Source organism: Ahaetulla prasina, chromosome 1 (genome assembly GCF_028640845.1).
Source record: "Ahaetulla prasina isolate Xishuangbanna chromosome 1, ASM2864084v1, whole genome shotgun sequence".
NCBI lineage: Eukaryota > Metazoa > Chordata > Lepidosauria > Squamata > Colubridae > Ahaetulla > Ahaetulla prasina.
Window position 1 is genome coordinate 4,182,319 of NC_080539.1, and position 27,872 is coordinate 4,210,190.

The window sequence follows — 27,872 nt, forward strand, 5'->3', positions numbered from 1 at the left end:
AAATAAATAAATAAATAAACTATGAACTTGAAAATAATAATTTTGAAAATAATAACAAGAGATTATGAACAGCTGGGGAAGAAAGTGAAAGAATGAGGAGTACAAGTGGTGTTTTCATCGATACTTCCAACGAAAGGCCAACATCCAATGAGGAAGGACAAGTAACCAGTGGAACAGCTTGCCACCAGAGGTTGTAGGGGCTCCATCACAGGAGGTTTTTAAGAAAAGACTGGACAGCCACCTATCTGAAATGGTCTAGGTTAGGGTCTCCTGCTTGAGCAAGGGTTTGGACTATGAGACCTGCAAGGTCCCTTCCAGATCTATTCTGATAGTTTGGTTGATTGAATCCTTTCATTAAAAACAGCAACATATACGCACGTACAGGAGTATGTCGAAGAAACTCTCCATTGCAAGGCTTTTCAGAGATGACCATCTTCTGCAGAACTGAACAGTCTAAAAGGGAATAAATAAGAACAGAAATCAAAACACTGCTGTCAGCTTGAATCTGCAGATGAAGACGAGGCGGAACTGGAGCCCACGGAGATCGAGGAGGGGGCGGCTTCATTGGCTTGGGAGGAAAATGTGGAGGAGCAGGCCCAGTCAGGCAAGGGCCTTTCAGGATTGGGATGGCTTATAGGCGGGGGGGGTGGGCAGGATGACCAAGAGAGGCTAAGTAGTGAACATAATAGACAGAGCTCAGTCGATGAGCAGGGACCACCCCCTCCTGATCCTCGGGCACGGAGAGTGGAGAGAAGGTGGGAACAGCGCAGACTGACCCAACTACTCAGAAGGAGAGCGCCCTGCCCCTCTTCACAAGGCACACCTGGGGACTGGCACTTAAGGAGACGCCGTAGGGAGGGGCATTTGTCAGGAACAAACACTGAATTGCCTTGCTCCTTTGCTTCCTGGATTCCTTGACCTGCTGGATTTCTTGCTTTCCAATCGTGATACTCACAACTTTGGGATGTTTTGCATTCTATTTGCAGCCAGAGGCTGCTGGAGGTGTGTGTGTATGTGTCTCGTCACTTTGCTCTGGGACTTGCCAGAAACGTTTTAGTTAGTTTACTTTATTGTCATTGCACACGGTACAAAAAGAAATCAAATGCCGTCTCCAGTGTACATTATAACTATAAAAATAAAAACACAACCATGCATCCTTTACATTCTGTATAATTGAAAATCCGATATTGCACTATACCGTAGAATTCAATATGGCTATTGCCCTGGGATAGAAGCCGCTTTTCGGCCTATTTGTCCTTGTTTTTATTATCCTGTACCGTCTGCCAGATGTTAAGGTAAAGGTTCCCCTTGCACAAATGTGCTAGTCGTTCCCGACTCTAGGGGGCGGTGCTCATCTCCATTTCAAAGCGGAAGAGCCAGTGCTGTCCGAAGGTGTCAAACACTTACAACAATACTGTCGTAAGTGTAAAAATAAGTCATTTTGTTCAGTGCTGTTGCAACTTTGAACAGTCACTAAGTGAACTGTTATAAGTCAAGGACTGTACTAAAGATGCACGTGTGGTCAGAGGAGCCGTAAACAAAAAAAAAAGGACATCCTACCTGAGCAACGAAGAGATAAATGCCACCAATTAAAACAATCACAGCTCCAAGAAGTCTTAGTATGTTCTGAAATGTCACTGTTGTTGGAACAAGAGGCTATAAAGAGAGAAAGAGAGCAGGCTAAGGACAGGGACTTCGGTATTGGGGAAATGGCAGAGCCTTCAGAGCAGTGTTCCACAACCTCGGCAGCTTTAAGTTGGGGGGACTTCAGCTCCCACAATCCTCCAGCCAGCATGCTTTAAGACGGGTGGACTTCCACTCCCAGAATCCCCCAGCCAGCTTGCTTTAAGAGGGGTGGACTTCCACTCCCAGAATCCTCCAGCCAGCCTGCTTTAAGAGGGGTGGGCTCCAACTCCCAGAATTCCCCAGCCAGCCTGCTTTAAGACGGGTGGACTTCCACTCCCAGAATTCCCTGGCCAGCATGCTTTAAGAGGGGTGGACTTCCACTCCCAGAATTCCCCAGCCAGCTTGCTTTAAGAGGGGTGGACTTCCACTCCCAAAATCCCCCAGCCAGCCATGCTTTAAGAGGGGTGGACTTCCACTCCCAGAATCCCCCAGCCAGCCATGCTTTAAGAGGGGTGGACTTCCACTCCCAGAATCCCCCAGCCGGTCTGCTGGGGAAGTTATACTCCACAAGTCTTAAATGTGCCAAAATTGGATACCTCTGGTCTAGATCTTGTACATTTCATCTGAAGCAGTGGTGAAATCCAAATTTTTTTATTACCAGTTCTGTGGGTGTGGCTTGGTGGGGGTGGCTTGGTGGATGTGGCAGGGGAAGGATACTGCAAAATCCCCATTCCCTCCCCACTCTGGGGCCAGTCAGAGGGGGTATTTGCCGGTTCTCCAAACTACTCAAAATTTCCACTACCGTTTCTCCAGAACCTGTCAGAACCTGCTGGATTTCACCCCTGATTCTGAAGTATCTTCTAAAACTAAAATATAAGTACAGTGAGAGCTTATGCACCAGACACAAATTCCTTGTGTGTCCAGTCACACTTGGCCAATAAAAATTCTATTCTGTTCTATTCTATTCTATTCTTTTTTTTAATAAAAAGTTTTTTTTATTTTTCAGTTACAAACTTAAACATTCCATCTGTCCAACTGTCATCTGGTTACAAACATCTCTGTGCAACATTATTCACCATCTCATTCACATTCACATAACATTATTTTGCTAAGCTTAATATAGTATATTATATACATTTCAACATTATAAAACTCTCCATTTTCTTCTTAATATCTTATAATAATAATACATTTTAACATTAAACATCCATGTTCTCCATATATATATATATTAGCAATTTCCTTTTTATTTACATCTTTATCTCAATATATTTTTACTTTCTCTTTAATCTTCTTCATTTCCAAACTCCTTTTTTATTCTCTAGCGATTGATAAAATACCTCCCATAACAAATAGTATTCCGTTTGTTCTTTCTCCTTAATTACTGTTGTTAGTCTGTTCATTTCTGCACATTCTAATATTTTCCGTATCACCTTCTCATCAGTAGGAATCTCTCCACTTTTCCTATGTTGTGCAAATACAATTCTAGCTGCAGTTAATACATTCTGTTCTATTCTATTCTATTCTATTGATAGAATATTAGATATTTGATAAATATCTATTGATAAATTTTAATAGAATTGATATTTCTATTCTATTCTTATTCATAATTCTATTCTATTCTATTCTTGATATTTCTATTCTGTTCCATTCTTATTTCTATTCTATTCTTATTCATAATTCTATTCTATTCTATTCTTGATATTTCTATTCTGTTCCATTCTTATTTCTATTCTATTCTTATTGATATTTCTATACTATTCTATTTTTATTGATGTTTCTATTCTATTCTATTCTATTCTATTCTTATTCATAATTCTATTCTATTCTTGATATTTCTATTCTGTTCTATTCTTATTTCTATTCTATTCTTATTGATATTTCTATACTATTCTATTCTTATTGATGTTTCTATTCTATTCTATTCTATTCTATTCTGTTCTGTTCTGTTCTATTCTATTCTATTCTATTCTATTCTATTCTATTCTATTCTATTCTATTCTATTCTATTCTATTCTATCAAACCTGTTGAAATTATCCTTGCCTGCAGAGAACAGCAATAGGGGACTGGATGCTAAAACATATGAAGAGAAGTTTATTTACTTATTATTTATTATTTATATTTTTATACTGCCCTTCTCCGAAGACTCAGGGCGGTGTACAGCCAGAGTAAAACAGTAACATAGCAATTAAAACAATATCACTAAAAATCTAATTCAATTGGCTAAAAAGTTAAAAATAATAAAATAAAAATTATAAAAACCCTATAAAACCCCATTAAAATTCCCATTAGGCCAGCCCTGCTCGATGAAATAAGAAAGTCTTGAGCTTGAGCTTAAAGGTCCGGAGGTCAGGGAGTATGCGTAGTCCCACAGGTAGTTCATTCCACAGGGCAGGTGCCCCCACCGAGAATGCTCTTCCCCTGGGAGCCGCCAGCCGGCATTGTTTGGCTGACGGCACCCTAAGGAGGCCTTCCCTGTGAGAGCGCACAGGTCGATGGGAGGCTATTGGTGGCAGTAGGCGGTCCCGTAAATATCCCGGTCCCAAGCCATGGAGCGCTTTAAAGGTGATAACCAACACCTTGAACTGCACCCGGAAAACCATCGGCAACCAGTGCAGCCTGCGCAGGAGAGGTGTTATATGGGACCTATGAGATGCTCCCTCTATCCCCCGCGCAGCTGCATTCTGTATCAGTTGGAGCCTCCGGGTGCTCTTCAAGGGGAGCCCCATGTAGAGAGCATTGCAGTAATCCAGGCGGGAGGTAACGAGGGCATGAGTGACCATGCATAAAGAATCCCGGTCCAGGAAGGGACGCAACTGGCAAATCAGGCGTACCTGATAAAAAGCTCCCCTGGCGATGGCCGTCAAATGTTCTTCTAAAGACAGCCGTACATCCAGGAGAACGCCTAAGTTGCGAACCAACTCGCTGGAGGCCAACGACTCGCCCCCCCCACAGTCAGCGATGGAACCAGCTGACTGTGCCGGGACGCTGGTATCCACAGCCACTCCGTCTTGGATGGGTTGAGTGGAAGCCTGTTCGTCCCCATCCAGACCCGAACAGCCTCCAAGCACCGGGACATCACATCGATGGCTTCGTTGGGGTGGTTCGGGGTGGAAATGTACAGCTGAGTGTCATCAGCGTACAGTTGACAACTCACCCCAAAACCACAGATGATCTCCCCCAGCGGCTTCATATAGATGTTGAACAGGAGAGGCGAGAGGATCGACCCCTGTGGCACCCCACAAGTGAGGTGCCATGTGGCTGACCTCTGCACTCCTGCCAACACCGTCTGCAAGCGGTCAGAGAGGTAGGAGGAGAACCACCAAAAAATGGTGCCCCCCACTCCCAAACCCCCCAACCGCCGCAGCAGGATACCATGGTCGATGGTATCGAAAGCCGCTTTCAGGTCTAATAAAACCAGGACAGAGGAACAACCCCTGTCCCGTGCCCTCCAGAGATCATCTCCCAATGCGACCAAAGCCGTCTCCGTGCTGTACCCAGGCTGGAAGCTGGACTGGTACGGGTCTAGATAGACAGTTTCCTCCAGGTACCGGGGAAGCTGCCATGCCACCACACTCTCAACAACCTTCGCAATAAAACGAAGGTTGGAGACCGGACGATAATTAGCCAATACTGCTGGGCCCAGGGAAGGCTTCTTAAGGAGGGGTCTCACCACCGCCTCTTTCAAGGCAGGTGGGAAGACACCCTCCACCAAAGAGGTCCTAATAATTCCCAGGAGCCAGCCTCATGTAACCTCCTGCGTGGCCAGTACTGGCCAGGAGGGACACGGGTCCAATAAACATGTGGTCGCATTCAGCCTCGCCAGTATCCTGTCCATGTCCTCGGGAGTCACAGAGTCGAACTCCCTCCAAGTAATATTCTCAAGAGCTACCTCCGTCGTCCCACCTGAATCCACCCAATCAGCATCCAGCCGGTCCCGGATCTGAGCGATTTTATCATGCAAATACAATCCAAACTCCTCAGCACGTCCCTGCAAGGGGTCCTCCCGAGCTCCCTGAAAAAGAAGGGAGCGGGTCACCCTAAACAAGGCAGCTGGCGATGCGATAAGAGCAGAAAAATGTTCCTGCTTTGCCGCCCTTATCGCCACTAGATAGGTCTGAATATGTGACCGTATGTGACCGTACTACTGTTCGATCAGATTCGGAAGGGCTGGCCCTCCAAACGCTCTCCAGACGTTGTTTCCGGCACTTCATCTCTCTCAGCTCCTCAGAAAACTGAGGAGCTGGTCGAAAACAGCGCCGGGTCAGAGGCCGCAAAGGCACGACACGGTCCAAAGCCCCCGCCGCCGTCCTTTCCCAGGCGGCGACCAGTTCTTCGGCCGAGCTGCGGGCTAGATCCTCAGGAATCAGCCCAAGTTCCATCAGGAACCTCCGTCAGGAACCTCTCCGGGTCCATCAGGTGCCTGGGACGGAACCATCGCACCGGCTCCGGCTCCCTGCGGCATGGGTTTGTGTTTCAAAAGTCCAGGTAGAGGAGAGAATGATCCGACCATGACAGGGGTGTGATAACTAAATCCCCCAATTCCAGATCATTGAGCCACTGTCCTGAGACAAAAATCAAGTCCAGCGTGTGCCCCCCATTGTGCGTAGGACCATTCACTAACTGGGTCAGGTCCAAGGGTGTCATGGAAGCCATGAACTCCCGAGCCGTCGACGATGCTTCGCCTACCGACGGCAAGTTGAAATCCCCCATGACCATAAGCCTAGGGGTATCAACTGCCGTCTCGGCTATCACATCGAGCAGCTCAGGCAGGGCTGCCACCACGTGGCAGGGAGCCAGGTACGTGATAAGCAAGCCCACCTGCAACCCCTGGCCCCACCTCACAAAAGAGACTCACAACTGGCTATCTGCGGGATAGTGACCTCCCTAGGCTCCAGACTCTCGTTAATAATAACCGCTACCCCCCCCCACCCCTACCTTGAGCCCTCGGCTGATGAAATGCTCGGAAGCCCGGTGGGCACATTTCAACGAGGGGAACCCCCCCCTTCTGTGCCCAGCCAGGTCTCCGTAATGCCCATCAGGCCTGCACCCCCCTCTTGAATCAGATCTAAAATGAGGGGGGCTTTATTCATCACGGACCTGGCATTGCATAGCATCAGCCGGAGGTCAAGGCTCTGAGGATTCCAGCCACCCGGGGAACGGGAAAAGACAGAGGGACCGGAGCACGCAATCGCTTGTAAACAGCGAGGGTGCGCTCCCTGAACATGATATGGACCCCCGCTTCCACCATATCTGCCCCTCCCATGAACCGTGCCGATTGAATAGCTCCCCTGGACTCGGGCACTAGCCTCCTCCCCCAATACAACCTCCAGACCTACCTTTATATCGCGAGCTCTTGCAAGGTCTGGCCCCCTCCCCGATGGGTCTCTCCCACAACCCATCCTAACCCTCCCTCCCCTTAAAAACCCTTTAAAAGACTTAATTAAAAAAAACTCCTAAGGTTCGTTTCGCCGCATGCTACCTCTCGGGATTCCAAAATCCGTCATCAAGGTAGGCCCTCGATAGAGTAGAGGGCCACATCTGCAAGAGTTGTGCAGGTAGGTACATAATGTCCTGGAGGTAACGGAAAGTCCAGTCCCAGCCAGTCCAGATGGAAATATCCTCAACCGGGGGCAAACATAGATGATAAAAAGATGTCTAAAGATGGAAATGACCTAAAATGGTCTAAAGTGGTCGCCCCTTCAGCCGCCATCGCCTGTCCGGCCTCCCCAGCATCCAATGACCCCAGGATAGAAGGGGGGGAAAAACCCCGCCGCCAGGGATGGAAATTGCGGCCTCAGCTACCGCAGAGTTCATTGGGGGGCCCCATGGTATCAAGACGTCACCGACGAACCCCACCACCGCGGCCAAACTGCCGCCACCAGTGTTGCCGGCGCCGGCGCCATAACCATGGGCCACATCATCACCCAGGCCTCACTCCCACCACCAGCCTCACTCAACACTCCTCCGTGCCGGCCAGCTGGTCCGCCGGCTCTCAAGGGGCAGATGGTCCATGGGCTCTCACGGCCCACCGAGGTCTGCTGGGTCCTACGACGAGACGTAATTGCTGAAATTGGATATGTCTAGTTTAATGAAAAGAAGGATTGGGGATGACATGATAGCAATCTTCCAGTATTTGAGGGGCTGTCCCAAAGAAGATTTGGGGGTCAAGCTATTCTCCAAAGCACAAGAAGCAACAGATGGAAACTGATCAAAGAGAGGAGCAACCTGGAATTAAGGAGAAATTTCCTGACAGTCAGAACAATTAACCAGTGAAATAGCCACCAGAAGTTGTAGCTGCTCCATCGCTGGAGGTTTTCAAGAAAAGATTGGGAAAAAAATTCAAGAAAACAAAACAAAAAGAAATATCTGCCACAATATTTTACCTGTCAATCAGACGTGGGTTTCAGCAGGTTCTGACCAGTTCTGGAGAACCGGTAGCGGAAATTTTGAGTAGTTTGGAGAACCGGTAGTAAAAATTCTGACTGGCCCCGCCCCCATCTATTCTCTACCTCCCGAGTCCCAGCTGATTGGGAGGAAATGGGGATTTTGTAGTATCCTTCCCCTGCCACGGCCACCAAGCCATGCCACACCCACCAAGCCACACCCACAGAACCGGTAGTAAAAAACTTTGAAACCCACTACTGCTGTCAATGACTACTTCAGCTTTAACCACAACAATCAGCCAGAACAATACACGAACACACAATAGATACAAACTTTATTTTTTTTAATTTTATTTATTTTGTCAAACACAACAGTATATATAAGTATAAGCATGAAATAACCATATGAATTGGATACAATCAAAGGGAACATTAGGACAGGAACGGTAGGCACGCTTGTGCTCTTATGCACACCCCTTATAGACCTCTTAGGAATAGGGTGAGGTCAACAGTAGATAGTCTTTGGTTAAAGCTTTGGGGATTTCGGGAAGAGACCACAGAGTCAGGTAGTGCATTTCAGGCATTAAAAACTCTGTTACAGAAATCTTATTTTCTACAATCAAGATTGGAGCTGTTCACTCAAGGTAAACCTCTCCAAACTCGATTGCAGAAAATATGACTTCAGCAACAGAGTGGTCAATGCCTGGAATCCACTACCTGACTCTGTAGTTTCTTCCCCAATCCCCAAAAACTTTAAGCTTAAACTGCTACTGTTGACCTCACCCCATTCCTAAGAGGTCTGTAAGGGGTGTGCATAAGTGCACCTGTGTGCCTACCGTCCCTATCCTAATGTTCCTTTTAAATTATGTTTATACTTTTACCTGTTATCTTATATATGCTTGAAAAATAAATAAATAAATAAAAATAAATAAAAATTGGACAACATTTGTCCATGAGCAGGGGGTTGGACTAGAAGACCTCCAAGGTCCCTTCCAACTCTGTTCTGATCTTTATACCAAAACCATCCATTTTTTAAAAAGAAGAGTTACCTCATCCTTTGGTGGCCAGTAGTAAGCAGTGCATGTGAAGATCAGCATGAAAGTCACATAGAGGAATAAACTGAGGAGAAACCTTTTTCTAATGAAGAATTCCCATTTGTGCTGAAGTAGCTTGTTCAGAGGCTCCAGGGCCACGATTTTGTACCGGTTCTGTGGATGGAGAGATCATGTCAGGGAGTTGCGCAGCAGCCGGTGTCCAAATGAAGTCAGAGATGCTGACCAGAACTTGTAGTTTTACATAAATAAATGTATTTTACATCTACATATATACCAAAGTAGATGCTCAGGCAAACAGTTTGCAGAGCAAACAGGGCCCATAGAAGAAAAAGGCGAATAACAGGGAAACTCCACACCCACAGAAACCAAGGAGGAGGAGGAGAAAAAGGAGGAGCAGAAGGTGGAGGAGGAGGAGGAGAAGAGGAGGAGGAGGAGGAGGAGAAGAGGAGGAGGAGGAGAAGGAGGAGAAGGAAAAAAAGGAGGAGCAGAAGGTGGAGGAGGAGGAGAAGAGGAGAAGGAGGAGAAAGAGAAAAAGGAGGAGCAGAAGGTGGAGGAGGAGAAGAAAAGGAGGAGGAGGAGAGAAGGAGGAGAAAAAGGAGCAGAAGGAGGAGGAGGAGGAAGAGAAGGAGGAGGAGGAGGAGAAAAGGAGGAGCAGAAGGTGGAGGAGGAGAAGAAGAAGAGGAGGAGAAGGAGAAAAGGAGGAGCAGAAGGTGGAGGAGGAGAAGAAAGGAGGGGAGGAGAGAAGGAGGAGAAAAGGAGCAGAAGGAGGAGGAGGAGGAAGAGAAGGAGGAGAAGAGAGGAGGAGGAGGAGGATAAAAAGGAGGAGCAGAAGGAAGAAGAGAAGGAAGAGAAGGAGCAGAAGCCAGAGGAAGAAGAGGAGAAGAAAGAGGAGGAGAAGGAGAAAAGGAGGAGCAGAAGGTGGAGGAGGAGAAGAAAGGAGGGGAGGAGAGAAGGAGGAAAAAGGAGCAGAAGGAGGAGGAGGAGGAGAAGGAGGAGAAGAGAGGAGGAGGAGGAGGATAAAAAGGAGGAGCAGAAGGAAGAAGAGAAGGAAGAGAAGGAGCAGAAGGCAGAGGAAGAAGAGGAGAAGAAAGAGGAGGATGAAGAGGAAGAGGAGGGGAGGAGGAGGAGGAGGAGGAGGAGGAGGAGAAAGAGGAGGAGGAGATGGTGCTGAATGAAGGGTTCGCAGGGCAGAGAAGATCCTGAGGGGGACCATCCTTTGCTGGATCTACTCACTGGAATGTTGCTGTTGTAGGCCAGGATCTCCAGCGCTGAGTTCTCCTCACAGCTGTCGATGGAGGTCATGTCGTAGATGGAAGTCTGGATGGGGCCATAGGTCCACTCGATTAACTTGCGCGAAAGGTGCTGGAACTTGGGGTCCTTCATCTCTCGGCGGAGGATGTGCTTGAAAATCTGGAGAGACCAAAACGGTTGAGTTGATGACAGGAGTGTCTTTAGGGATGGGTCAGAAAAGCCAACGGGATCTCATTGTCCATCCACCATCTGGACATTTTTGACCTTCTTGAAGTCACGTCTGATAACGTGCGGGATGGCGGGGACAGGTCTTGTGGATATTACCTGGGCTGAGTTTGATCCTGTGACTCCCGATGAAATGGACAGGTTGTTGGGTAGGTTGAATCCCACCACATGTTTATTGGACCCGTGTCCCTCCTGGTTAGTACTGGCCACACGGGAGGTTGCACGAGGCTGGATCCTGGGAGTTACCAACGCTTCCTTGTTGGGGGGTACCTTTCCCACCGCCTTGAAAGAGGCGGTGGTGAGGCCCCTCCTCAAGAAGCCTTCCCTGGACCCAGCTGTATTGGCGAACTATCGTCCAGTCTCCAACCTTCACTTTTTGGCGAAGGTTGTAGAGAGTGTGGTGGCATATCAGCTTCCCCAACACCTGGATGAAACTGTCTATCTAGACCCATTCCAGTCCGGCTTCAGACCTGGATACAGCACTGAGACGACTTTGGTTGTGTTGGTGGATGACCTCTGGAGGGCTCGGGACAGGGGATGTTCCTCTGTCCTGGTTCTTTTAGATCTCTCGGCGGCTTTTGATACCATCGACCATGGTATCCTGCTGCGGCGGTTGGAGGGATTGGGGGTGGGGGGCACTGTCTATCGGTGGTTCTCCTCCTATCTATCTGAATGCTCGCAGACGGTGTTGGCAGGGAGGCAGAGATCGACCTCAAGGTGCCTCACTTGTAGGGTGCCTCAGGGGTCCGTTCTCTCGCCTCTCCTGTTCAACATCTATATGAAGCCGCTGGGTGAGGTTACCCGTGGTTTTGGAGTGGAATACCACCTGTACGCTGATGATACTCAGCTGTACATTTCCCCTCCGAACCACCCCAATGAAGCCATCGAGGTGATGGTCCGGTGTCTTGAGGCTGTGCGGGTCTGGATGGGGAGGAACGGGCTCCAGCTCAACCCCTCCAAGACTGAGTGGCTGTGGGTTCCGGCGTCCCGGTACAGTCAGCTTATGCCTTCGCTGACTGTTGGGGGTGAAGTATTGGCCCCCAGGGGGAGGGTGCGCAACTTGGGCGTTCTCCTGGACGACCAGCTGTCTTTAGAAGAACATTTGATGGCTGTCGCCAGGGGAGCATTTTATCAGGTTCGCCTGATTCGCCAGTTGCACCCTTTCCTTGACCGGGACTCCTTACGCATGGTCACTCACGCCCTCGTTACTTCCCGCCTGGACTATTGCAATGCTCTCTACATGGGGCTCCCCTTGAAGAGTACCAGGAGGCTTCAGCTAGTGCAGAAAGCGGCTGTGCAGGTGGTAGAGGGAGCACCGCGTTGCTCCCATATAACACCTATCCTGCGTGGCCTGCACTGGCTGCCGGTAGCCTTCTGGGTGCACTTCAAGGTGTTAGTGACCACCTTTAAAGCGCTCCATGGCTTAGGACCGGGATATTTACGAGACCGCCTTCTGCCACCGATAGCCTCCCAATGACCTGTGCGCTCCCACAGAGTGGGCCTTCTCATGGTGCCGTTGACCAAACAATGTCGGTTGGCGGCCCCCAGAGGGAGAGCCTTCTCTGTGGCAGCACTGGCCCTTTGGAATGAGTTGCCTCCGGGTTTACGCCAACTCCCCGACCTCCGGACCTTCAAGCGGGAACTGAAGACTTTATTATTTCATCGGGCGGGACTAGCCTAAGTGTATTTTAAGTGTATTTTAATTGTAATTTTAAGGGGTTTTATGTTGGTCTAAGACTGTTTTAGTCAATTGCCTTGCTAAATATTTGTTTTTTAATTTTTAATTTTTTTAAAATTTGTTATTTATGCTCTGTATTTTAATATGGCTGTATACCGCCCTGAGTCCTTCGGGAGAAGGGCGGTATAGAAATTAAATTATAAATAAATAAATAAAATAAATAACTAAGCGACGTACTCAAGAAAACATCAGCAGCAAAACATGATTCTCTTTGGATCTAACCTTTGCATTAATCCTTAATAATATTACTAGTATTAATTATAACAATAGCAATAATAATAATACTATTAATTATAATATCATTAATAATATTTAATATTAACATCATTATTATCAATAATAATTATTAACATTAATAATATACAAAGTAATTACAATTATACACATTGACAATTTAATTCAATGCAATTAAACATGATTCATAACAATATGATTAATAATTATACTAATCCTCTTGCACCTAGGTTCATTTCTCCTTTTTTCTAGTGCGTTTCCAAAAAGACCCACAATGAAGTCAACAATATAGAGATGAAAATACAGGTAGTCCTTGAGTTACAACTGTTCATTTAGTGACCGTTCAGAGTTACAACGGCACTGAAAAATGTGACTTAGGACTGTTTTTCACACTTGCAGCCTCCCACATGGTCAGGAGATCAAAATTAAGACAGTTGGCCAATGACTCATATTTATGATGGTTGAAACGTCCTGGGGGTCATATCAGAGGTGAAATACTCCCGGTTCGGACTGGATCAGTCGATCCGGTAGCAACGGCGGTGGGTGGTTTGGAGAACCGGTAGCAAAAATCCCTCTCCCTCCCGACCATGCCCACCCAATTGCCCAATTGCCTGCTTCCCTGCTTGCCGTTTCTTTTAAAAAATGCTTTTAAAAGGTAAAAAAAAAAAGGCTCTGACGATAACACAAGATGAGATTAATGGAATAATACAAAAATTAAAATTAGGGAAAGCTCCAGGTGAGGATGGATTACCTGTTGAGTTTTATAAAGAATTTAAAGAATTAATAATACCAAGACTGCAAAAATTATTCAATGGAATATTACATGGTGGGGAAGTACCTTCGTCATGGAATAGAACGGTGATATCCCTAATTCCTAAACCAGATAAAGATTTAGAAAGGATTGAGTCCTATCGGCCCATTTCTTTAATTAATCAGGATGCAAAGATATTTACTGCTATTATAAGTAATAGATTAAATAGATTTATAGATAGATATATAAGTTATAATCAAGTAGGCTTTGTGAAGGGTAGATACATGAGTGATATTGTTAGAAGAGTATTAAATATTATAGATGTAGCTGAATATAATGGTGATAAAATTGGTATAGTATCATGGGATATTTTAAAGCTTTTGATTCTGTACAATGGGAAACAATTAAAGTAATTGTGGAGGCTTTAGGCTTTGGTAATAAGTTTATACATGTTATTCCAAAATTGTACCAAAAGAGCAGTGCAAGAGTGAAGGTGAATGGAATATTAACTGAAGAGATAAAATTAGAAGCTGGTACGAGACAAGGATGTCCCTGTCCCCAACATTATTTTTATTGGCTATGGAAATATTGACAAAATGATAGAAAAGATGAAGAATTAGAAGGATATAAGGGTATAAGATAAATTTGTATGGATGATACTTTAATTATTTTGAAAATGTAGAGAAAGATTTGAAAAGATATATAAGCATTTGATAGAATTTGAAGAAATGACAGGATTGAAAGTAAATTGGTCAAAGTCAGAATTATTGATGGATAGTAATGGTAATGAGTCTGAGAATATGCAAGAGCAATTTGGGATAAGGATTAAAACACATTGAAATATTTGGGTATAGTGCTTTCACTTAAGGTTAAAGAATTGAAAAACTTAATTATGATGTGGTGATTAACGAAATTGAGAAGAAGATAGATAAATATAAAATTTTAAAGTTGTCTTGGTTTGGTAGAATTGCAATGTGTAAGATGATGTTGCTGCCTAAGTTCAACTTTTTATTCGAGATGCTACCACTAAATCTGACAGAGAAAGATATTGAAGGATATCAGAAAAAACTGGATAAATTTTGCAATGGTAGCAAAAGACCCAGATTAGTGAAGAAAATGTGGTATCAAAATCAAAAGGAAGGTGGATTAGGAATCCCCAAATTATTTAATTATTACTGTGCGTATGGTATCCGGATAGTGGTAAAAATACTTAAAGGTGAAGATAATTATTGGAGAGATTTACAGTTAAGGGATATAGAAATTTGGATCAAGGTGGTTTTTAGATAAAGCAAATTTAAAATGTGTAAGTAGAAGTTATTGGTTAAAGGGATTAAGTAAAATGTGGAACAAATTTATTAAAATTTTAATTCCGGATATAATCTTTTTGGGGGAGACAACTGGAATTTGGCCGATTAAAAATAATATAAAACGTAATGAAGTGATTAAAGAGGAAAATATAGAAATTATTAAAGATTGGATAAAAGTTATGGGAAATGAAAGGAGGAATAAAGAAATTATTGAAAAATTAGGGTTAAGTTGGTTTGAAAAAATACAGATAGAAAAATGGACAAAAAAACTAAAGGAAAATTATTCGATAAATAGATCTGAAACTGAATTTGAATATTTAGTATCTCGGATTATGAAAGATGAAATTGGGCTAAAGGGACTCGTTAGTAGGGTTTATAAGATTATAAATTCTGATGAAAAATTACAAAGAGTGATGAGGACAAATTGGGAAAAAGATCTTAATATTGAAATACCAGAATCAGATTGGAATGTGAATTGGAAGAGTAGAATTATGAGAACTTTATCTATAAGGATTAAAGAGCACAATTATAAAGTTGTTTGGAAATGGTATTTGACTCCAGTAAGATTGTCACAAATGGATAAAAAAACTAGTAAAAAATGTTGGAGATGTGAGTTGGAATTGGGGACTTATGAACATATGTGGTATAATTGTGATAAGGTTAAAAAGTTTTGGCAACAATTGGAGAAAAGGATATTTGAAATGATGGGGAAAGTAATAACATTGAGAGTGGAAACTATATTATTGTTGGTAATTAAGGAAATAGAATTAACAAAATATGAAAAAGAATTGATTAGAATTATGATTATAATAGGTAGAATTATAATAGCTAGATATTGGAAATTGGATGTGATTTTTAGAATAGAAGAGTGGAATTCTGAAATGTGGAAATTAGCTTTAAATGATAAAATGACATGTGATATTAAAATTAGAAGTGGTGTGTATAAAGAAGATATTTTCTGGAAGACTTGGAAACCATTTGTGGACTTTGCGCTTGGAACATTGGACGCTTCAGTACCTGTACCTCGAGAACGTGGATTTTGGCAATCATGAGGATATATCCGAAGACCCAAATCTTCCTTTTATGTATAGCACAAGGGTGTAATAATGTATTTTCTTTTTGTTTGTTTGTTGCAAAAAAAAATAATAATAATAAAAAAAAAAATGCTTTTAAAAGGTAAAAAAGGGCTCTGAGGATCCCAGCTGAGCCGCGTGATCATCAGAGCCTTTTTTTTTACTTTTACAAGCATTTTTTTTACAACCTATTCGGTTGTAAAAAAAATGCTTTTAAAAGTAAAAGAAAAGAGGACTTCCGGTGGCGCCACCTTTTTCGCTGAGTTCCTAATTAAGGGGCTCCGTACTGAAAATCGTAAAAACCAGGAAAAAGCCGGCTTTAATCTCTCTCCCTGGATGAAAGGGTGAGATAAGAGCTGCGGAGGAGTGGTAGACCTCCCCAGGGGCTTTGTTTTTTATTAAGCAGAGCCCTGAGGGTCGAGTCCCATAAATAACCCTGCCAAGCTCCGACCTTCAGTGCGCTCCTGCAAAAGCAGGAAAAGAAGAAAGTGTCCATCTCTGCTAATTGTCTTATCTTTATGGATTTCTATAAGCAGACGGAATAAGCACGAGTGAACAACTACTGGATTGCAAGTATTTTTGATTTCCTGACTTCTACCCTTTTAAAAAGAGAAACTTTTTTTTCTTTGTTTTAACTGACTGTTTAAGATGGCACCTGAAAGGAAGTGAAAGTGAAGAATGGAATTGTAAACAGGCTGTGTAACTAAGAAGCTAAGAAACGTTATGTGTGGATTCTAATGAAGTGAAGTGAGCTCTCCTATACTTAAAGGGGAAAAGAGAAGTTTCTAGAGAAGTCTATCTAGACCCGTTCCAGTCCGGCTTCCGGCCTGGATACAGTACTGAGACGGCTTTGGTTGCGTTGGTGGATGATCTCTGGAGGGCCAGGGATAAGGGTTACTCCTCTGCCCTGGTCCTATTAGACCTCTCAGCGGCTTTCGATACCATCGACCATGGTATCCTGCTGCGCCGGTTGGAGGATTTGGGAGTGGGGTGGTGGTTCTCCTCCTACCTCTCTGACTGGACGCAGATGGTGTTGACAGGGGGGCAGAGATCGACCCCGAGGTGCCTCATGTGTGGGGTGCCACAGGGATTGATTCTCTCGCCCCTCCTGTTCAACATCTATATGAAGCCGCTGGGTGAGATGATCAGTGGTTTTGGGGTGAGGTACCAACTGTACGCTGATGACACGCAGCTGTACTTTTCCACCCCAGGCCACCCCAACGAAGCTATCGAAGTACTGTCCCAGTGTTTGGAAGCCGTACGGGTCTGGATGAAGAGAAACAGGCTCAAGCTTAATCCCTCCAAGACGGAGTGGCTGTGGATGCCGGCACCCCGGTACAGTCAGCTGCAGCCGCGGCTGACTGTTGGGGGCGAGTCATTGGCCCCGATGGAAAGGGTGCGCAACTTGGGCGTGCTCCTGGATGGGCGGTTGTCCTTTGAAGACCATTTGATGACCGTCTCCAGGAGAGCTCTTTATCAGGTTCGTGTCAGGCCTGGAAACCATACTAGACTTTAGGTTTCCAGACGCTGCCACATTTTTCCCCTGAGGGGAAGAAGGGGGGCTGAGGGGTATGGTAACATTCTTCAGACGGTCAAGGTCGGATGGTGTTCACATCTGCAGGAAGAGTGGCGAGAGGATATTCGAATGAACTGGGAGAATGTGGGACCATGTGACCATTAAAGGGGTCAGGGGGGTGGGACTCTTGGGGGTTGTATAACTGGGAAAAGAATCCGGAAGTTCAGTTTTGGAAATTCACTCATCGTGTGCCAGTTTCCTCATGCTAGTAAAGAACTCTTAAAGACAATGGCTTCTGAGTTTTCTTTATGCAGAAGAGGTTTTTCTGGAACCATGACAGTTCGCCTGATCCGCCAGTTGCGTCCCTTCCTGGACCGGGATGCCCTATGCACGGTCACTCATGCTCTCGTTACTTCTCGCTTGGACTATTGCAATGCTCTCTACATGGGGCTCCCCTTGAAGAGTACCCGGAGACTCCAGTTAGTCCAGAATGCAGCTGCGCGGGTTATTGAGGGAGCATTTCAAAGCTCCCATGTAACACCTATCCTGCGCAGACTGCACTGGCTACCTGTCGTCTTCCGGGTGCGCTTCAAGGTATTGGTTACTACCTTTAAAGCGCTCCATGGCTTAGGACCGGGATACTTACGGGACCGTCTACTGCCGTCCTCTATCTCCCAACGACCGGTGCATTCTCACAGAGAGGGACTCCTCAGGGTGCCGTCAGCCAAACAATGTCGACTGGCGGCCCCCAGGGGGAGGGCCTTCTCTGTGGGGGCTCCTACCCTGTGGAACGAACTTCCCCTTGGACTTCGACAAATATCTGACCTTAGGACCTTTCGTCGTGAACTTAAAACCTATTTATTCCGCCTTGCTGAACTGGCTTGATTTTTAAAATTTTTAATTTGATTTAATGGGTTTGAAATTTCTGTCAATTTTATAGGGCGTTATTACATTTTAAATTTGGCCATTTGAATAGGTTTTTTAAGGGTTGTTTTTTAGTATTGTATGTATTGTTTCTTTTGTATTTTATTTTGGCTGTTCACCGCCCTGAGTCCTTCAGGAGAAGGGCGGTATACAAATTAAATTATTATTATTATTATTATTATTATTATTATTATTATTATTATTATTATTATTATTATTATTATTATTATTATTATTATTATACTTATATTTTGTGAATTTTAAAAACTGAAATGGCTACTAAACTACCTAAGACTGGGGGTAGAAGAGGTTCTGAACCAGCTTTAGAAGATTTGATTAAAAGCAAGGGAAAATGTTTGAAGAAAGGTTTAAGGAGATGATGGACAATAATGAGAATATAAGAGAAGAAATAAAAGAGAATAATAAAAAAATAAGAGAAGATATTTTGATGGCTTTCCAAGGTTTGGCAAAAAGACTGGAGGTGGTGGAGGAGGAGGTGCAAGAAATTGCTCAGTCAAATCAGCAAATAGAAAATAGAATGGGGGGAATGCAAATCAAATTGGACAAAAATGAAGATCAAGTGGTGGTGATGCAGTATAGAATGATGGAAGGAGCTCTGAGAATTAGGGGCTTGAATGAGGAGAAAGGGGAAGATTTTAAAAAAATTTTATCAGAAGCTCTGGCTGAACTTATTGAACTTGATCCACAAGAGGTTGCTTATCAAATTGACAAAATTTATAGAGTTAATTCCTGGATTGCTAGGCAGAAGAAACTTCCTAGAGACATTGTGGTTTATTTTTTGAAAAGAACAGTGAGAAATCAAATTTTGCAAGTTGCATTTCAGAAAAACTTGAAAATAGGAGAACAGGAGCTGAAGGTTTTGAAAGAGATTCCTCCCAAGATGTTAAGGGATAGAAAGGACTTTACATTTTTTACACAAGAACTTAAGAAATACCAGATTCAATTTAGATGGGAGGTTCCAGTTGGTTTGACAGTGTATTATCAAGGAAGGAGATATCGTATTGATACAGTGCTTAAGGCCAAAGATTTTCTTTCTACCGTGCTGAAACTTGAAGTAGAAATAATAGAAAAAAGAATTCAAGAGACTCAAATGGGTGTGGAAGCTGAGGTGATTCCAGTGATGTTACCATCTGAGGAACAACCACAAGAACAAAGACTGACGAGGGGAGCCCTTAAGCGTAAAGAAAAAGAGCAACAAATTCAAAGTTTCTAGACCGGGATGCCTTGTGCACAGTCACTCACGCCCTTGTGACGTCTCGTCTGGACTACTGCAATGCTCTCTACATGGGGCTCCCCTTGAGGGGCATCCGGAGGTTACAGTTAGTCCAGAATGCAGCTGCGCGGGTGATAGAGGGAGCCCCTCGTGGCTCCCGAGTGACACCTATCCTGCGCAGGCTGCACTGGCTACCTGTGGCCTTCCGGGTGCGCTTCAAGGTGTTGGTGAACGCCTTTAAAGCGCTCTATGGCATAGGGCCGGGCTATTTACGGGACCGCCTGCTGCTACCGAATACCTCTCACCGACCCGTGCGCTCTCACAGAGAGGGACTCCTCAGGGTGCCGTCGGCGCGACAGTGTCGTCTGGCGACGCCCAGGGGAAGGGCCTTCTCTGTGGGGGCTCCCGCCCTCTGGAACGAACTCCCCCCAGGACTCCGTCAACTTCCGGACCTCCGAACCTTTCGCCGCGAGCTTAAAACTCATTTATTCATCTGCGCTGGACTGGGTTAGTTTTTAAATTTATGGGTTTTTAATGGGTTTTATTCTAAATTTTTAATTTTGGCCAATTTAATAAGTTTTTTAATTGTATTTTAATTGTATTTATAGTGTATAGTGTATTGTGTGTTTTTTATCTGGCTGTGAACCGCCCTGAGTCCTTCGGGAGAAGGGCGGTATAAAAATTTAAATAATAAATAAATAAATAAAGTAAAGTTCAGGATTCTGCTACAGAAGCGGTGGGAGGAGCAAGGCCAAAGATACGGGAGGACGATCTTCAGCTGATCGCTCAAAAGCTTCAGCAGGCCAGTAATGGCAAATAAAATCTTGACCTGGAATGTCAATGGTTTGAATTCAGCTCAGAAGAGAAGAAAAATATTTCATTATTTGAAACAATTTAGAAATGATGTGATTTGCTTACAAGAAATGCATATTAAACTATCAGATCAAAAGTACTTAATAAACTCAAAGTTAGGTAAACATTTTGTTGCCTCAGCTTTGGACAAAAAACATGGCATAGTGGTTTATTTGAGAAAAGATATATCAGCCAAGTTAATAGAGGCAGATATTCATGGAAGATATATTGCTATTGAACTTACAATAGAAACAAAAAAGACCCTTTTGTTTGGTATATATGCACCCAATCAGCAACAAGAAAAATTTTATAGAATGTTGTATGATAAGTTGATTCTATGGGATTATAAATCGTGTATTATATTGGGAGATTGGAATGGAGTAATAGATACACGAAAGGACAAGAGAATTTTTTCTAAGAAGATACCTGCACATTCAAAGCTGCCTAAATCCTTTTTTGACATGACAGAAGATTTTGAGTTGAGAGATGTATGGAGACTGCGGAATTTGGAGGAAAGAGACTATACTTTTTTCTCTGATAGGCATCAATCCTTCTCACGTATTTATTTTATTTTAATTTCTAATGATTTGCTTTTTAGGGTGAAGAAAACTAAGATATTTCCAAGATGTTTGTCTGATCATAGTCCTGTTTGGATGGAATTGCAATATGGAAAAGAAGGTAGAAGAACTTGGAGATTAAATGAAAATTTGTTTAGATATCAGGATAATGTAAATCAATGTAAAAAGCAGATGAAAGAATTTTTTGATTATAATTTGAATAACGAAACATCGATAGAAATGGTTTGGGATGCTAGTAAAGCTTTTATGAGAGGTGTATTAATATATATTAATAATAGACAGAGAAATAAGCAACAAAGACAGCGTAGGTATTTAGAAGAGGAAATTTATAAGAAACAACAATTATTAATACATAACCTGCATGATCAAAAACTTAAAGATGCAATAAAGTTATTACAGAATCATTTGGGTTAGAAATGTTAAATTCACGCAGGCACAGAATTTGAGGGAAAATTTTTATAAAATGTTTTATAGATGGCATTTAGATCCTAAGAAATTATTGTGTATGTATCCAGATATGCAAGCAAAATGTTGGAGATGTAATTGTGATGACGCTACATATTTTCACATTTGGTGGACTTGTAAGGATATAAAGGTCTTTTGGATAAAAATTTGGTGGATTTTACAAAATGTTTTGAACAAGAAGATAAAGTTCCTGCCGCAATTTTTTCTGTTGGGAATTATTACGGACTGTACAGTAATTGAGACTAAATTGATTTTAAATCTAATAACAGCAGCAAGATTACTAATAGGACAGTACTGGAAGAAAAAAGAAGTACCTACAATAGAAGAATGGATATTGAACGTTGCCAATTTGGCTGAGATGGCGAAGATATCAGCCTTTTTGAAAGACAATACGCAAGAAAGATACTTAAAGGAATGGAAAAAATGGATTGACTATATTCAAAGTAGATATCAGACTAAGAGTTATCAGACTGTTTTTGAATGATTATGATGTATTATTTTTGATTGTTTTCGGGGGAAGTTAGGAATTGATGATTGTAGGGGTATAATTAAGTTGGGACGAAAATTTTTTAGCATATGTTTGTTTTATTTTTAACTATACCTTGTGCTCATTCCGGGAAGTCGGGGGAGGGAGTTGTGAAGGAGGGGAGGGGGGGGAAGGGGGGGAAATTTTCTGTAAAACTTTTTGAATAAAAAAAAATTTGAACTTTAAAAAAAAAGTAAAAGAAAAGAAAAATAAAGAGGGAATTTTGATCTCATGACTGTGGGGATGCAACATGGGTTGGACGTAAATCACTTTTTCTAATGCCGTTGTAACATCAAAGCATCACTAAAGGAATGGTTGTAAGTCGGGGACTACATATCCTGGTGAGGAGGGTGACTAACCTTGACTTTCCCAGTCTTGACCGCCAGCGTTAAAGGGGTCAGCTTTTCCTTGTTTTTAATCGTTTCCAATTTGCAGGAAGGGTCAATCTCGGCCCCTTTCCTCAGGATCATGTCATACATGTTGACCACGAACTTGGTGTTCTTCTTCGTGTCGTTGGCCACCATCACCAGCGCATGGAGGACGGTGTTGCCCACGGAATCCTGTTCAGTCAGCCTGGCCTTTTGGTGAGGGTTATCCAGGAGGTACATGACCACTTTTGACTGGTTGGTACAAGCGGCCAAGGAGAGAGGAAGTTCACCTGGAAGAGAGGAGACGATGGGCCAAGGTTGCATTGAACATCTAGATTAGAGTGTCCAACCTTGGCCACTTGTAAGATCTTCAACTCCCAGAATTCCCCAGCCAGCAGGTCTTTGAGTGGCCAAGATTGAAGTCCACAAGTCTTTAAGTCTTGTGGACTTCAACTCCCAGAATTCCCCAACCAGCCAGCTGGGGAATTCTGGGAGTTGAAGTCCACAGGTCTTCACGTGGCCACTGTTGAAGTCAACAGGTCTTTAAGTCTTGTGGACTTTAACTCCCAGTATCCCCCAGCCAGGCAGCTGGGGAATTTTGGGAGTTGAAGTCCACAGGTCTTCAAGTGGCCACAGTTAAAGTCCACAGGTCTTTAAGTCTTGTGGACTTCAACTCCCAGAATTCCCCAGCCAGCAGGTCTTTGAATGGCCAAGGTTGAAGTCCACAGATCTTCAAGTGGCCACGGTTGAAGTCAACAGGTCTTTAAGTCTTGTGGACTTCAACTCCAGAATTCCCCAGCCAGCTCTTCAAGTGGCCAACGTTGAAGTCCACAGGTCTTGAAGTCTTGTGAACTTCAAGTGGCCGTGGTTGGCCACTTCTGATCTGCAGTGTCTGCCAGAGAGGGAGGATATCAAATCCGCTTTGCTGATGGAAACAAGGATACCTGTAGGAGCAGTTAAAAAAGATAGTCGAAATGCACCCTCAACATTTCTCCTTGTGCCATACCAAAATAAAAGTGAACCTCTTTGTAGCCCTGCTGGAACAATAAACCGGAAGCCGCCTTGTGGACATCAGCCTTATTCTCCACCAGGAGCTTCACAAGATCTAAGCTCCTCTTCTCAATGGCGATGTGGAGAGCTGTTTGGCCTGCAGCAATGATGAAAAATGGCACCAGAGAAAGATGGAAAGGTTTATCAGAGATGTCAACACACGTTTCGGTCTAAAAAGTCAAGATGGCAGCCACCACAGGGCCATCAAAAATCCACTGGTTTTCTTGTCTAACTGAAAAGCTCCATTATTATTTTTTTAACTGTACCACTAAGGCAGCACTAAATTCCCTCTTAATTTCCCTGCATTTCCAAACATGGGATGGGTTTCAAGAATGGGAAGAGAACGGTCCCCTTAAGGTCCCCTGAGATGGCGGTGGCCATTTTGACTTTTATGACCACGTTCCTGGCTGTCTGGTCAGAAAGGCATGTGGGGTTTGTTATGTCAACATTGGGGGAGGGAGTGGAAATTGATGAAATAAATAAACATTCCCCAAATTTGTTGGCTAAAATATTATGGGATTTCCATAAGATTGAGGAGGAGGAGGAAAACAGCAGGAGGAGGAGGAGGAGGAGGAGGGGGAGGGGAAAGAAGAAGAAGGAGAAGGAGAAGGAGAAGAAGCCATACTGGACTTAATTCTCACTAACAGAGATGAAATGATAGAAGGTGTTGAAGCTACAGGAACCTTGGGGGCAAGTGATCACGCAATACTGGAATTCGACATTAAGCAAATACAAGTAGTAGAACAAAGTCAAACTAGAGTCTTGGACTTTAAGAGAGCTAATTTCAATAAACTTAGAGAGAGCTTGAGAAGGATTCCATGGATGAGAATCCTCAAGGGGAAAACAACTCAAGAAGCTTGGGAAATTTTGAAAAGTGAGATTATAATAGCCCAGTCTAGCACAATACCAATGAAGAAGAAAAATAATAGATCTCAAAAGAAACCAGCATAGATGCATAAAGAACTATCTGACAAATTGAAAGACAAAAAGGATAAGTATAAAAAGTGGAAAGAGGGGTAAATAACTAAGGCAGAATATCAGCAAATAGCCCGAGTCTGTAAAGATGAAGTGAGGAAAGCTAAGGCTCACAACGAACAAAGGCTAGTGACAAAAGTAAAAAATAACAAAAAAAAGCTTCTTCCAACATGTTAAAAACAAGAAAAAAGTCGAGGAAACAATTGGCCCATTGCTGGGAGGAAGTGGCAAAAAGGTGACAAGCAACAAGGAGAAAGCAGATCTACTTAGCTCGTTTTTTGCATCTGTCTTTACACAAAAGGAAAAGAACAATCCAACCTATCAAAAACAGCATCACAAAATACAGATTAGGAACACAAGTTAAAATAGGGAAGAAAATAGGAAGTGAACATCTGTCTACCCTAGATAAGTTTAAATCACCAGGACCGGATGGATTATACCCCAAGATTCTGAAGGAACTGGCAGACGAGATCTCAGAACCACTGAACTATATCTTTCAAAGATCTTGGAGCACAGGGGAGCTGCCAGAGGACTAGAAAAGAGCTGATGTAGTTCCCATCTTCAAAAAGGGGAAAAAAACAGATCCAGGAAACTACAGACCTATCAGCCTGACCTCAATACCGGGAAAGATTCTGGAAAAGATAATCAAGCAACGAATCACCGAACACCTAGAAGCAAACCAAGTAATAACCAAAAGTTTGACAAACATGGGTTTGTCAAAAACAGATCATGAAAGACTAATCTAAATGCATTCTTTGACAAAGTGACAAAATTAGTGGACCAGAGGAATGCTGTCGACATAATTTACTTGGACTTCAGTAAAGCATTTGATAAAGTAGACCATAACCTACTACTAGATAAAGTAGAAAAATGTGGGTTAGACAGCACCACCACCAGATGGATTCATAACTGGCTGACCAACCGCACTCAACGTGTAGTCCTCAATGGAACTACATCCACATGGAGGGAAGTATGCAATGGAGTACCCTAAGGCTCTGTTTTAGGCCCAGGACTCTTCAACATCTTCATCAATGACTTGGACAAGGGGATAGATGGGGAACTCATCAAATTTGCAGATGACACCAAGCTGGCAGGAATAACCAACACTCCAGAAGATAGGCTCAACTGGCAGACTTGATCTTTACAGACTTGAACATTGGGCGCTATCTAACAAAATGAAATTCAACAGTGCAAAACGTAAGGTTCTACATTTAGGCCAAAAAACAAAATGCACAGTTACCGTATATGTGGTACCTTGCTCAATAGTAGTAATTGTGAGAGGGATCTTGGAGTCCTAGTGGACAATCATTTAGATATGAGCCAGCCGTGTGCAGCAGCTGCTAAAAAAGCCAACACAGTTCTGGGCTGCATAAACAGAGGGATAGAATCAAGATCACGTGAAGTGTTAGTGCCACTTTATAAGGCCTTGGTAAGGTCACACTTGGAATACTGCATTCAGTTTTGGTCGCCGTGATGTAAAAAAGATGCTGAGACTCTAGAAAGCATGCAGAGAAGAGCAACCAAGATGATTAGGGGACTGGAGGCTAGAACATATGAAGAACAGTTGCAGGAACTGGGTATGTCTAGTTTAATAAAAAGAAGGACTAGGGGAGACATGATAGCAGTGTTCCAATATCTCAGGGGTTGCCGCAAAGAAGAGGGAGTCAAACTATTCTCCAAAGCACCTGAGGGCAGGACAAGAAGCGATGGGTGGAAACTAATCAAGGAGAGAAGCAACTTAGAACTAAGGAGAAATTTCCTGACAGTGAGAACAATCAATAAGTGGAACGATTTGCCTGCAGAAGTTGTGAATGCTCCAACACTGGAAATTTTTAAGAAAATGTTGGATAGCCATTTGTCTGAAATGGTGTAGGGTTTCCTGCCTGGGCAGGGGGTTGGACTAGAAGGCCTCCAAGGTCCCTTCCAACTCTGTTGTTATTATTAAGAAGAAGAAATAATAGTGGTGGAGGAAGAAGAAGAAGAGGTAGAGGAGGAGGAAGAAGAGGAGGGGGAATGGGGAGGAGGAGGAAAGAAGGAAGGAAGGAAGGAAGGAAGAAGGAAGGAGGAAGGAAGGAAGGAAGGAAGGAAGTTCCAATTTATCCAAACTGAAGATGTCCTTCTAGCCACCCCACCCTAGAAAACAAAGTTCTCCACCCTCCTCCCGTGAAGTTGCCTTACCTTTGTAGTAGCGGCCAGTACAAGCAGCACTGACCAAAGTCTCCTCTGATTCTGGTTCTTGGGTCTCCTTGTCTATCTTCAAGAGCTCAGAGATGGTGGGGTTCTTCCCGTCTTTCAAATGGAGCAAGGCCTTCATCAAACAGGTCTTGCCTGTCTTCCCATCTGGAAGAAAGTAGCCCAGAAAAGGAAGCTTGGGTGATGCCCGCCCCGTCTTCCATTTTCCTAGAGTGGTGTTTCTCCACTTTGTCCACCTGAAGTTGGGTGGACTTCAACTCCCAGAATTCCGGAATTAAAAGCAAAGCTGGCTGGGGAATTCTGGAAGTTGAAGTCCACCCAACTTCAAGAGGCCAAATGGAGAAATGTTGCTCCAGAGTCTTTCCAAGATTCACTTTTCCCACCTTGGGAACTTTCCAGACATGAGTTGCTTCTCCCACCACACAGACAGAACAATCAAGTGCTGAGGAGCATGGGAACTATAGTCCAGTCCAGTGGTGGGATTCAATTTTTTAAAAAACCGGTTCTGTGGGCGTGGCTTATTTTGGGGTGTGGCTAGCTGGTCATGTGACCGGGTGGGCATGGCTGGCTGGTCATGTGACCGGGTGGGTGTGGCTGGCTGGTCATGTGACTGAGTGGGTGTGGCTAGCTGGTCATGTGACCGGGTGGCCATGGCTATGGGCATAGAAACTACTCAGAGGGCTAAAAAAAGTCATTTCTGACCAGTCCTCGCACTTTTGACCAGTCCTCGCACTTATGACCATCCTCACATTAATGCTCATTGCAGCATTTTTAGCAACCATGTCACTCATTTCACAACTGCTTCTCTTCACCACGGTTACAAGATAGGGTGCAAAATGTAAAATGTGAGGACAGTCGTAGGTGTGTGGACCGGTCAAAAGTGTGAGGACAGGTCAAAAATAACTTTTTCAGCCCTCTGAGTAGTCCCTATGCACAAAATGCTGCAAACAGGCATAAATGATGACCGGTCATAAGTGTGAGGACTGGTCAAAAGTGCGAGAACCTGTCAGAAATCACTTTTTTCAGCCCTCTCGGTAGTTCCTATAGGGACTACCCAGAGGACTGAAAAAGGTGATTTCTGACAGGTTCTCACACTTTTGACCAGTCCTCACACTTACGTCCGGTCATCATTTATGCTTGTTGCAGCATTTTTAATAACCATGTCACTCATGTCACAACTGCGGTGCTTCATGTGACGAGGTCAGGTGGTCATGTAACATAGCTTCTTTGACTAATGACAGTTTGCTACAATGCTCATTAAGTGTGAAAAACGGTCATAAGTCACTTTTTCAGTGCCATGCTTGTTAAACCAATTACCAGAACAAATCCATTCTCCCTCCCTCTTTCTCTCCATCTCTTTCTCCCCCTTTCTCTCTTTCTCTCCTTAATCTCTTTCTCCCTCCCTCTTTCTCTCCTTCATCTTTCTCCCCCTCTTTCTCTCAATTTTTCTCTCCTTAATCTCTCTTTCTTCCTCCTTCTCTTTCTCCCCCCTTTCTCTTCTTCATCTTTCTCCCCTTCTATCCTTCATCTCTCTTTCTTTCCTT

General features: G+C 43.7%; 1 protein-coding gene across 8 annotated transcripts in view; it reads right to left on the reverse strand.

Moving 5' to 3' along the window:
* LOC131188630 (transient receptor potential cation channel subfamily V member 2-like) overlaps positions 1-27,872 on the reverse strand; it is an 89,888-nt gene that overhangs the window by 17,264 nt on the left and 44,752 nt on the right. For all 8 annotated transcript variants that reach the window (XM_058164010.1, XM_058164012.1, XM_058164011.1 and 5 more), the window contains 7 exons: positions 26,314-26,475; positions 23,117-23,257; positions 22,102-22,400; positions 10,302-10,478; positions 9,063-9,221; positions 1,561-1,656; positions 383-453 (listed from right to left, as the gene is read on the reverse strand). In XM_058164010.1, the coding sequence (XP_058019993.1) occupies positions 383-453; positions 1,561-1,656; positions 9,063-9,221; positions 10,302-10,478; positions 22,102-22,400; positions 23,117-23,257; positions 26,314-26,475 (1,105 nt within the window). The remainder of the gene's footprint in view (positions 1-382; positions 454-1,560; positions 1,657-9,062; positions 9,222-10,301; positions 10,479-22,101; positions 22,401-23,116; positions 23,258-26,313; positions 26,476-27,872) is intronic.